Raw genomic sequence first — 12,768 nt, forward strand, 5'->3', positions numbered from 1 at the left:
GCGTCTAGCGTGTGGTTTCTGGATTATGTAACCGTCTGGCTAGATGAACAGGAAGCAAGACGATCTTCCCTCTATTTTAATAAATTCCTAATTTTTTACTAAAAAACCTGTACAATATTTGGCAACAGTCGATCGATTCTATGCACTGCTGTGACTTTGTCAATGACCTTCTTCTGATAATCTTCAGTTATTTATTATCAAGTGGCGCATGGACATTGCGGTGTTTGACACGATACTTTATCAAGGGTCTATATGTCTTCACATGCAGGGTAATAAACTACTTGTTCACAGCTTCTTTTGTTAAAAGAAAGAGGTATCTTGCCTTATTTACTGTATTGAAAGACCGCTATAAACATATTTTTAACATTAAACATAAATACTGTATGTGAAATAACATCTGGTTGCTAGGAAACTTGTTGCTACTCAGTATAATCCATGTATTCCTTCTTATCATACTATCTAGGTGACCTTGCAATGATACAAACTGCAGTAGTATTCCTATTTATCAGAATCGCCAGGGCCCGATTTTCGGTACTATATCCACTAGAATACTATATCTGTAAAGCATTAATTATAATTAATGCTTTACAAATGTCCTGGTGTATATGAAATTCCATGCACGTGTGGCCTTTCTTACATTGGTCAGACTTCTAGAAGTTTTGAAATAAGACAGAAGGAACATGTGATATAAGACAGAAGGGATGTCAATCACAATAGAATCATTACATCTGGTTTAGCTCATCATTTCTCAACATCAAATCACGTTATAGATTGGAAAAACAGCTCTATGCCTTACATCGAGAATGACTACAGACACAGAACTTTCAAAGAAGCAGCTGTGGTGCTACGCACAGGCAATAATTTAAATAGAAATCAAGGTGCTATTCTTAAAGACATATGGAAATATCTTATCACTTCTCTCAGCTCAACAGAACTACAATATGCGAAAAACTACACAACACGTGGTCATGTACCAGATTCTGACTGAAGCATTCGAACGCATGCACGCCATCAAACACGAATTATCAAATGTAACTGCCTAACAGTTACTAAAGTGTACGTTTTAAATGTAACTTAATGGATTTGTTTTCACACCAGTTCAGCCTTGAAAATGCTAGACAGTGGCTAGCGAAACTTATTGGCTCTTTGTATATTTTATCATTTATCTTCTGGTCTTTTAATAATAAAAGTTCTTTATTTTAATACATCACACCAAATATGTACAATTTAAGCTATACAATATCAGCATTATCTAAAATCCTGTTCTTGATACCAAACACAGTGCTATTTCAAGCTACCTTTAATACGTAAGGTAGTGATCTCATAGAGAACAAAGAAAATTATCTACTATCTGAAGAAATTCATACATGCAGATGCCATAGCGAGAGTCCCAATCACGTCCTAATTGTAAATTCAACAACCTATCCACAAACTAACCAGGTTTGTGAGCAGCATCTTCAATATGTGCAATAGCTCAGATCAAAATTCGTCGCAAGTTCCCTCTCCAAGGGAACGTTGTTCTCACTGGAATGCTCTCTTATATTCATTAGTATCATAAAGACCCCAATGGGATCCCATTATGGAGAATTTTCCATAATTCTTCTCACCTTTATTTTTTCATAGCCACCACCCTCCATTTTTTCTGATTCGAATACGGAGCTTTTTTTATGTCTTCTGTAAAAATAATAATGTTTGAACACAATTGACAAATATTAACCACACCCAAACAAACTGATTATTACCGATAGAGAGTTTATTCAGTGAATAAGGCTGATGTAAGTTTGGTATACATACCCAGTAGTCAAAATATTGGAGATATTTCAAAGCCAAATGAAATCAACTAATAACATACGGGTGAAGTTAAATGTCTAGAAATGCCTGCTGAAGTGCTATTTATAAATAGGCAATATCTTTTGTTCCTATGCGTCGAAAGGAAGAAAACAGGAAGGAACCAGACTGTCAAGTGAGAATCTCTGAGACCGTAGTACTGCTAGGATGGCCACGACATGCAAATATTGTTTCCGACTTCAATTGCTATTGTCTGCTTCTTGATGTGATAAACAGAAAACATCAAAAGAGGATTTAGTAAGTTAGACAGGAACCTATAATTAATTATAAAGGGAAAGAGGAAGACAGTGGATGGATTGACAGGATTGTGAAGTCCAACGTATATCCTACAATTGGCCAAGTGACTGAACACATGACAAGGGCATCGGAAAGTAGCTTCGAACACCTCCTGAATCAGATATAATAGCAGAAGACCAGAGAGGGTACCATGCTTGATCAACAAAAACAGATTTACTTACTGCTAAGGCGGACGAAGAAACATCATAACTGGACACCATAACACCATAGGTTTGAAAAAAGGCTCCTAGTGTTCAATTCTCTTAGAGTTGATGGAGTTGATGCCCTTGTTTAGGAAGACTCTTCTAAAGACCCGCGTTCAGTGAATTTCCCACTCTGAGCGGATCATTTGCTATCCTTTAATGATGAATCAAGTTTTTTTCTAAAGAAGAATGCAATAACCCTTCGCGGGTTTATGTAAAAACTTAAATAATGATTGAAATCGAATATTATGTCTAAAGCGCATCCATAGGAATAAGTCTACCTGATTTTTTAAAGAACTGAGTCCGAATCCCGTTTAGATAGTTGATCTGATGCAAGCTTCAATATTTTTTCAATAGATTTTATCTGAACATGCAAATGGACTACAAACAGAATTAATTTTTATACTGAAATTTATACAAATTACGTCTGTGGAGATCGAAGTCATTTGGCTCTTACGGGACATTAAACCAACTGCGGAAAAGAAGACGAAATTATATTTAATTAGGGTATAATAATTATATTTGGCAATAAGAGAACGCACCAAAAAATAGTACTCATGGCAACCAAAAACTTAAATTCTGTTCTGACTATAATCTGAAAATGTTATTCGACAAACTTGCAAACAAGATTACATTCAAATTCTGAGAATTCTGATCATGAAACTGCGTTCAATATGTGTACCCATCACATGCATACTTCAAACTGCGCTGCTAAATCCTAACATCTGGATGTTCACGTACATACTGCTAGTAACTACGATAATGCAATTTTATCTCTTTTTGTAAGGTTACAGATAGCATTTATCATAACTAACTTTCGTCGCTACAGTGTGGAATTATTCACAGTTCAGTGAAACTCAGACATTCCTAATGGAATTAACAGTAGGGTTTCTGTGTGTTGTTTTATCCTTAGTCACCGGCTTCAACCTACCAAACAGTAAGTTTCAATTTAGTTCAATAGAATAAGATTTTATTTTCCTCTGAATGTGAAAACGTTCATAAGAAAATATTGTTTTATACAAATTTTGTTTTCTCTTGCAGGCACCCGGATAAGATCTCTACTAGAGAACCCTGTTGAGCATTATTTATTTTCTTCTGCATTGGGTCGTTACGATGCTAATGTGATGTTCTTTAAGTGAGGGACATTAAAGATTGTATGTCATAAATGCAGGAAGATAACTTGAAAATCTGGTGTAAAGTCTGTCTGCTCTTGTGTGTGTCGAGATAGTTTCATATGGAGATGCAGGGTTTAGCTTTCTCCTCCGCTAAACTAAATGGCCAAGCAGTTCTGAGACCGACAGACATGATACATTGAATGAATGGAATCGAGTGAAAATGGATGGATTGTGAAGGGAAACCAGCGATGAGTTATTGGATTTCGAAGTAACAGAAATAATATTTAAATTTTAAAAAATAAATAAATACGGAGAATGTTCCAAAGTAATCTCTTCTGCAATATCTCCCCATCAAAAGAGAATTTCAGTTAAATAAAAAAATGAAGTATTTACTTCCATACTCTTCTCAACATAATCTCTCTCCCTTTCAATACATAATTTCCATCGCCTGCCAACGTTTTCAATGCCATCACAGTATCCATATATAGTGAAATGGAACAATGTGACTTCTCATATCCATGAGAATGCCTTTAGAAGGTCGAAACAACTAATTTTGTTCATGCCAAGGAAAAACCATTGATTGTGCAGTATGACAACTGGTGTTTGCAAGCGTCCGCCTTTACTTCAAAGGCTATTGAAGAGTTCAAATTTGAAGTATTGTGAAACATCCTCCCTACAACTCGGACTTAGCTCCATCAGACTACTGATTTCCTGAAGGATTCAGCGATATCCATTTTGAAAAATAACAAACCTGGCAAAGCAATTACGAGAAACGTCTTCCCAAAACAATCTGAAGAGATTGACTACAATAGATTTGAAATGGAGAGAGGTTGTATGGAGAAATATTGCATGTGAATAAAGTATACGAAAATTACCTTTTTATTATATTTCATGCCATCTCTCTTTTGGGTTGGGACCTATCATAGTGGATAGTTCCCAACCCAATAGAGAGATGCCATGAAACGCCTCTCATAGCATTGATTTATTTTTCCCTTGTTTACTCTGACGTAAATCTTTTTTTCTTAATGGGACATTTATAGAAATGAAATACTTCAGAGTGTTCACAAAACATTTATCTTTCTTTGTCTTACTGAAAAGCATTTCGAATGCATAACTTCTGTTTCCGATGAGGATGTATCGAAGAATGCTGGCGCGCTTAACACCACGTGCTCTGGTATTTCATCGGAAGGTTATACATACGGCGGATGTCCTTGTAGCATATCGTGTTGAAAGCGAAAAGTCACATCTGCTCAGATAGATAATGAACCAATATGTGATGGGATGTACAACAAAAAGATTTAACGCACTAAAATTATTGGAAAATTTTTCCTCAGTGAGACTTTTGCAAATAATGAATCAAGAATCTGATATTTGTATTACGTAAAGGATCTTCTTGCATGCTGTCATACTTTAGGAGTTGACAAATGCGCCTCTTCGCGTGATGGCAGAAAGTATATCTAGAACTAAATCACATCACAAAAAAAAACTAAACATTTTTCTCACAATAATTAAAAGTTGAAAAATCATGCATATTTTAATATCTGAAAAATTTTTTAAAAAAGTGTCAGCAAACTGATTTCCAAACGTGGAAGTGTCGGTATAATTATGTGTACCGAAATAAATTCTCTTTTTCTTTTTAAAATGCAAAACGCCTCGCTATGATTCGTATCATTTTTTTCAAAACGAATTTTTTGAAAAAAGAAGTAAATAAATATAATAACAAATAATAAAATCTTCTTAGACCTTTTTTGGAAAAGAAGGAGTCCATGTTACTTTCCAAATGGTGTTGATGATGATTTACCCATTCAGTCGTGCCCGACTCATGGTGACTTTTTAGGCAAGTGTTCTCCATGCTGTCCTTCCAAGCATTGATTCTTTCAGTTGTTTAAGGATCATGTTGGTATTCGCTTGAATGGTGTTGAGCCAACATGTTCTTTATAGGCCCCTTCTTCTAGTTCTACTGACATCACAGACTTCTCTAGTGAGTTGGCACTCACGACCTGGCCAAAGTAAGTTAGTTGTGGTGTAGTGATTTTAGTTTCCAGGTTTAGCTCCAGCACTTCTCTATTTGTCACCCTGGCTGTCCATGATATTTGTAACAGTTTCAAATGCATCGATTTTAGTTCTGTCAGCCCTTTTTATTGTCCAGCTCTTGCACCGATATGTCCAAATGGGAAAGAACAATTGGTGTTATTAGTTAGTAATAAATAAATCGGTGCAAATAGTTAATACATAATAATTTTCTTCTTCAGATTCTATTCGAAAGAGACATCGCCGGACTTAAGTAAGTAACACATTTTTTTTGAGTTTATTCAGTAAAAAAATATATTACATAAAAGCTTACAGGTAAAATAAATAAACATCTTTCTGGAAATGCGGAAAACTTGGGAAGGATCAAATCAAAAACTGATGCAGTTTTTGGTTTGAAAGACCTTGTTTATTTCGAGTTTGGTCGAATATTTTTCTAAGACTTTTCAAATGACGGTACGTTAAGTAGTCTTCTGTAGATGCTGCAAGCTTATCTTCTGAAACGTTGACTTTTTATCCAGCAAAACAAATAAACTGGGCAGAGGTGGTAATGTTACGATAGTACGATGAATTCAATCTGCGTAGTCGGGTGGAAAATCCATGCTACCTCCCTCTGAGACCAGCTAACTTTCTTTCAGTTGAAAAGTCGTACAAAACAAAACAGCACTTCTTAACATCTTCTCGTACCAAACAAAATGCGTTTTTTTTTTTTACGTATCGTATAAATAAATGTGCTTATCTCAAATTGCGTTTTTTCTAAAAACAAATTTTCAAGAAGCTAAAGAATTGTTTTTTTTTCTTTTTTAAGGATAGAAATGAAGCAAAGCTGTGGTCTAACAAGGAAGTGCCCTATGTTATACATCCTGTTTTAGGTTAGTGTTTTTTAAACTTCGTTTTAATTTAATATTGTGTTGTCTATGTGTATGTATTCATTTATTTCATTATTTATCAACGCAGATTTCGCAAAATTAATTACTATAATCACAGTCCAGTAAATGAAAACAGTTCTTTTCCCACTCTATGGAACTTTGAAATGAATTGTAAAGTCTAAACGAAGCAAATAAATTCCTTCAAATTGGTAATTCAAAAAAAAAAAAAAAAACGTTTGAATGCGAACAATTTTGCATGCTCTCGTTTTATTGAATATATTTTGAAACATTTTTATTCACGTGCTGTATTTAACTGTTGTACTCTTGACGTTTCTATTCTTGTTTTACATAACTTAATACCAGTCGGACTACTGGTTTATAGATTACTTTTGTTAGATCTTCATTTTTCCATCTAGTGTCGAATTTAAACAAATTGTTCTTTGACTTTGTTCTGTGTATTATATTTTCACTGTTAACACTTATTTCTTAGTATCTGAATGTCATTATTTGTGTCTTATACTTTCTCATTCAGATCCAGTTTGCATCTTATTAGTTATTTCGCAATTGCCGTTATTTATTTATTTATTTTTCATTTTTCTGTTGATTGATATTTTCACATTAAAACTGTCGCGTATCTCGTAATTTAAATTTTGTTTTGAATATTATTTTCCTTTTCTGCGAGTAACAGTGCATTATCGGCATAACAATCAAATTAAAAGCTTCTTTTTTTATATTCTTTTGTCTGATATCTTTCCTTTTGGGAAGTTTTTGTATATTTGTGTTTTAATATCTTATTACACATTCATATATATGTGTATACATCACTTTTGATCATTTCGATAATTTGCACTTGATGCTAATAAATTCTACACATCCAGTAATATCTGCTTCTGTCGAAAGCCTTTTCTAAGTCGATAAAACGCATAATATTAATTTATTAAATTGTATTTCTTTTTCTATTGTTTTATGATATAACAAATATTGCATCCCTTAGAAATCCTTCTTGTTCGTTCTTATAATTCAGCCTTGATTCGAATTCTTCTTTGATCATTTTTGTACATATTTTAAGATAGCGAATAGTACGTTTATTATTATTATTATTATTATTATTATTATGTAAGGTGCCTCCATGGAGTCAAAAGACTCATCGCGGGAGTTAATAATACTAACCGTTATTCACACAATACCTGTCATACTTCCCCTTAAACTCATTCACAGACGAAGCATTCACAACCACCTCTGGCAACGCATTCCACCCATTCACAACCCTCCAAGCAAAAAATCTAGTCCTAACACCCTTGTTAACCACACTCTTACACAATCTCCAGGGATGACCCCTCGTTCTCTCCCTTCCTTCACTGGTCTTAAAAAGGTTATCAGTATCAATCCTATAAAACCCTTTTAATAATTTATATGCCTCTATCATATCTCCTCTCATTATCTCGATAGCTTATGTATTCACCCATTTCTTTTATTTGATTTCGAATCATTGTCTATATTTCTTTCTGTGCTCCGTAAAAGTCAGATCCGGATTGAGAGTAATCCTCTCAATCTGTTTTTGCATTACAAGTTTTATTTTGCTGTTATTTATTTCATTTCTTATTCTTTTATGTTCTTCATATTTGGCTATATTATTCTTATCTTGTAAATGCTTATTAAATGCATTTTCTTTTGTTTCTGACAGTGCTTTAATTTTTTTTTCAGTATACCAAGGCGTCCATCTTGTTTTGTATAAAAACTTCTTTCAGTTTATTTCTGTCCTAGTCCTTCAAATGGTGCTTGTTGAAGGTTCATTTTGAATTTTTCCCAATGAAAATCTATATCTTCAGCATTTTTTGAAATTGTTCTTTTAGTCTATTTTGATAAAATATCCTTATGTCGTCTTTATATAATTCAACCTGAATTTTGTTTCCTTCTGTTTATTTTTATTTTTCGCTTTATTTTTATTTATTTAGAATCTAAATTTTTCGATCAATATAGTCCAATTAGAAACTATGAAATCATCTCACTGGCTAGCCATGTGACGTGTGCAGAATCTTAGAAATGATTCTGGAAATAGCATCAATCCTCTAAAAGTTCTGCAATAGATTAATACTTGGATATTAGTATTGATAATTAAAATGAGTATTCTACTTAACAGATTTGTTTTCAGACGTTTGTCGCCTAAAAACAAAGCTTGTTAGAACAAAATAGTGAAGAATTTGTTGTGAGATTATTTTGTATAAACTAACTGTTTTCTATTCCTGACAGAGCGCTATAGGAAACGTATAGAAGATGCCTTTGAGGAATATCATCAACACACATGCATTAAATTTCGGCCCAAGGAAATTGGCGACAAAAATTACATCGTATTAAAACCAGTAGCAGGGTAAGTAACACCGGTTTCCTCTTGTACAGTAGATTGTATATCTACTGTATAAGTATCTGATCTAACAGTCAAAATTCAATCAAAATATTATGATCATCCCATTATTTCACAATCAGTCACTCCATCCCAACAAGTAACACCTGTATCATTGTGAAAGCCAGTATTAGAATACTAAATATATGTGACGTACTGTTCATTTGAAATTGGAATCGAAATAAGGCTGATGGACTTCGAAAACGGGTTGATTGTAGGGTACTGTTGAAAGGTGAAATACAGGATCCTACCAATATCGTTGTATGCCACTCCATAGGTTCACGTGCCATCGATCCACGAAACGTGGATCTATAGAGAACAATCTACACGGCGTGGCACAGCATACTTCCAACAACTGTTCACTGGTCTTTGAGTGTGCATGCAGCGCCGCGTAGCGGTAACTATGGCTTCAAAGCTTATGAACAATTAGGAATGTAGTAAATAATATTTTAAATAAACAATATAGACATTTATTAATTTCATGTATCTAATAAGTTTTAGATTCTATTTTTTGACATCTTTGGACTATTTCAATATACTGTATTTAATATCGGATCAAAAAAATGAGAAAGCATTTAATTGTTGCTTGCTCATGTGCATATATATGTAGGGATGGTGACAACTTAAATTTGTCAGTGTGTGTGTGTGTGTGTGTGTGTCACATTATTTTTAATAATTCGCTATTGTTATTCCTACTGAAAGTCTTTTCCCAGAAGTAATTCGCCGGTGGGAATGCAAGGAGGAGAACAGATCGTTTCTCTAGATGATGGATGCCAAGATACTGTGGTTGTGATGCACGAGCTAGGACATGCTATAGGATTCTGGCATGAACAAAGTCGATCAGACCGTGATGAATATCTCACTATATATTGGCAAAATATAGAAGAAAGTTGGTATACATTTTATTATTTAATATTTCTTCTTCTTTTTATTATTATTATTATTATTATTATTATTATTATTATTATTATTAGGAGAATCCTCCAGGGAGTTAGAAACTCGATGAGTCCCTGAGTCATCACCATAGTCACCATATCCTTCCACATAATACACGCACCAACTATCCTGCTTGTTCTTGTATTCATTCACACCACATCCAATGGAAATCCATTCCAATTACTCACTGCTTTATGACAGAAAAATTTAAATCTCATTCCTTTCTTGACGGCATTAATTCTTAGCATCCAAGGATGACCTTTCGTCCTTTTTCCACTCTCCATAAAAATAAAACTTCCATCGACTAAAATATTTTATAACCCTTTCAGAAGTTTGTATGTCACAAACATATCACCATTCTTTCTCCTGTTTGCTAGTGTCTGAAGTCTACAAATACTCAAACTATCTTTCACAATCCTTATATCATTTTTGACACTCTCCTTTGCACTCTCTCCACTGTATAAGAATCACCACGAAAATAAACAGGGAGACCAACCTGCGCAAAACAGTCAAAATTACATCCTTATCTTAACATGTCAAAGTTCGTTTCAGCATTGAAATTATCCTATGAGTTGTATTTGTAATATTTGCTATACACCTTGAACTTCAATTTCCTATCTACTAATTCTCCGAGATCCCTAGCCTAATCAGTTTCTTCTGGCATAATCCCACTAACATAATATGATATTGGATATCTGGTGTCACCGAAGTGCATGTCGCCTGTCAAATCCTTCGCATTGTCATTAATGTACAAATTGAATAAGAGTGGACCAAGGACTGATCGTTGTCGTATACCACAGGTTACTTTATATCTTGCAGATTCACATCCTCATATACCACATTTTGATATCTGTCAGTCAGCCATTCTCTTATCCACACTAATATTTTATAATCAAACCCATTTTCTCCAATTTATGCAACAGTCTATCATGCTTTATTCTGTCAAAGCTGTAGCAAAATCCAAAAGCATCATGGTGTATCCATTCCCCTTGTCTAACTCAGTGGTAACATTATTATAGAATGTGAACAAGTTGTTAAAACATGACCTTCTCTTAGTAAACCTCTTAGCTGTCTATTGCAAAGTAGAGATTCTCTGTCAACCAATTTCTGAATGCCAACCCTAACAAACTTTTCCAAAATCTTCACCACCACTACAGAGATAATAATCGGTCAATAACTGGATACATCAGTCTTTGCAGCACCCTTGTGCAATGGGATTACCATACATTCTTTCAACTCTTGCAGAATCTCCCTTGTTCTGAAACTCAAATTACACAGCCTGGTTAAAGGAATAGCCAGTTCAGCTGATCACTCGTTTATCCCACATGCTGATATCCCATCAGTCCCTATTTCGGAATTCTTATTCAGTTTGTGCAACACCTTAATACCTCCTTTTCATACACCTGAGCTTCTTCATTCAGTGCAGAGGTAACAGTGAACTCAATGTTGCCTTCGCCAGTTTGATAGCTTTTAGCCAAATGGGCAGTCATTTAATAAACAACCTCTTCTGCATCTTTCACCTTCGCACTATCTGCATTAGTAAAGTTCTTTCATATTTATTCATTCTTTAACTTGTAGCAGGACGATAGAATTCTTGTGGGTTGTCTTTAACTGCAGAGTCAGTCTCTTTTCATACTCAGACTTTGCTTTCCGTACAACACTATTCTCCTGCTTTGTAGTTCAACTGTAACCTTTTCTGAATGGAACATTCATAAGCCTAGTCACTTCTCAAGTGAGTAACGCATGATCATGGTCACCAACTGCAGGTAAAAATAGTCACGCCTTTAACTGATACATCCTCTGATACTATAATCAAATCTAACACTCTTCAACTTCTAGTTCCTACCGTCACATGCTGCTTGTGGAAGTTGTCTCGGAACAGCTCAATAGATTCAGTTTCGTTTTCTCATGAGATTTTACTGCTACCCAATCAATGTTTTTATAAAGTCTCCCATGCAACAAGTTCCTGTTTTAGTATATTCATTAATGTTTTAGCTTTGAATTAATTATGTAAATATTTTCTCTTTGTTAATGATGGTGTGAAGTCGAATGAAGTAGTTAACTGTTGGGACAACCTCCCAGTTCTCTTTAGAATGATGAAAGATTGGATTGAATGTGCATTAAATTACAACTAATAGAAAATCTGAAGTTGCAATAAAGCATAAAATATTAATTTCTCGCGTTTTAAAATATTAATTTCTCGAAGAAGCAAAACTTGAACAACACTTAACGTAAATTTTTATGCTTGTTTCTCAGAAATGATGTTTAACTTCGAGAAACTTCCTCCGTATGCAAATAATCTACTGGAAGAGACATTTGACTACGACTCCATAATGCTGTACGACAATCACGCCTTCTCCAAGGACGAAACGTCGATGACTATGGTGGCAAAGTCAGGGGTCACGTTGATTCCAGTTTGGGAGAAACCAGGACTCAGTGCCAGTGATATTAGACGTGTTAACAAGCTCTACGAATGTTATGGTAAGTCTGTTCGTCCTTCTCTTTGCTTCGCTTCTAATGTGGAGGGCTGACAGATTCAGGGTAGATAGATTTCCTTCTATTCTTGCGTCTTTCTGGTGCACTTTTCTTCATCCTTTTTAACTTTCTTTCTTTCCACTTTCTCTGGGCTCTTCAACTGATCAATGAGTATCTTCTGTTACTTCTGTTTTCATTTTTTTTCAAAGGCGATGTCCGACCTACTCCGTTACCGATGCCGGATCTCACGTGCAATTTTGAAGAAGACGAATGCGGATTCGAACATGATGAAGATTGGGACGACGAATGGAAGTGGAGAGAATTGACCCTTGGAGGAATAACAGGTATGATTATGCAAATATCCTTTTATGTTTCTCAAACTGCATTACATGTTAGTTTTTGTAGTATTTATGTAAATGTTAATGAAAATATCTCATATTATCTTGCCCATAACTTCTTGAACTCAAAAGGGGCTATCATGGACAAGTACCTGAGCTTCATATAAACTAATTATTGCTATAATAATCCAAATAATTTTTGATTATTTGACCGAAGAATCTAAAATACGATTATTTTAACAAGTTCATATCAACAGTTTACAATCTGTTTTCATTTTA

The 12,768-nt window shown here is 34.5% G+C and overlaps 1 protein-coding gene across 1 annotated transcript; it reads left to right on the top strand.

Annotated features, from left to right (window-relative positions):
* Window positions 1-9,464: 9,464 nt before the first annotated feature.
* LOC150092138 (astacin-like metalloprotease toxin 1) lies at window positions 9,465-12,542 on the top strand (the record flags this gene model as incomplete). The annotated part of the gene is made up of 3 exons (XM_090415276.1): window positions 9,465-9,629; window positions 11,933-12,157; window positions 12,361-12,542. Coding segments are annotated over exons 1-3 (564 nt in total), but the record flags the coding sequence as incomplete, so codon positions are not given.
* Between the last annotated feature and the right edge of the window lie 226 nt (window positions 12,543-12,768).

This window comes from Typopeltis vanoorti, unplaced genomic scaffold (assembly GCF_054136105.1).
Source record: "Typopeltis vanoorti isolate ZY-2024b unplaced genomic scaffold, IOZ_Tvanoo_1.0 HiC_scaffold_450, whole genome shotgun sequence".
Taxonomy (NCBI): Eukaryota; Metazoa; Arthropoda; class Arachnida; order Uropygi; family Thelyphonidae; genus Typopeltis; species Typopeltis vanoorti.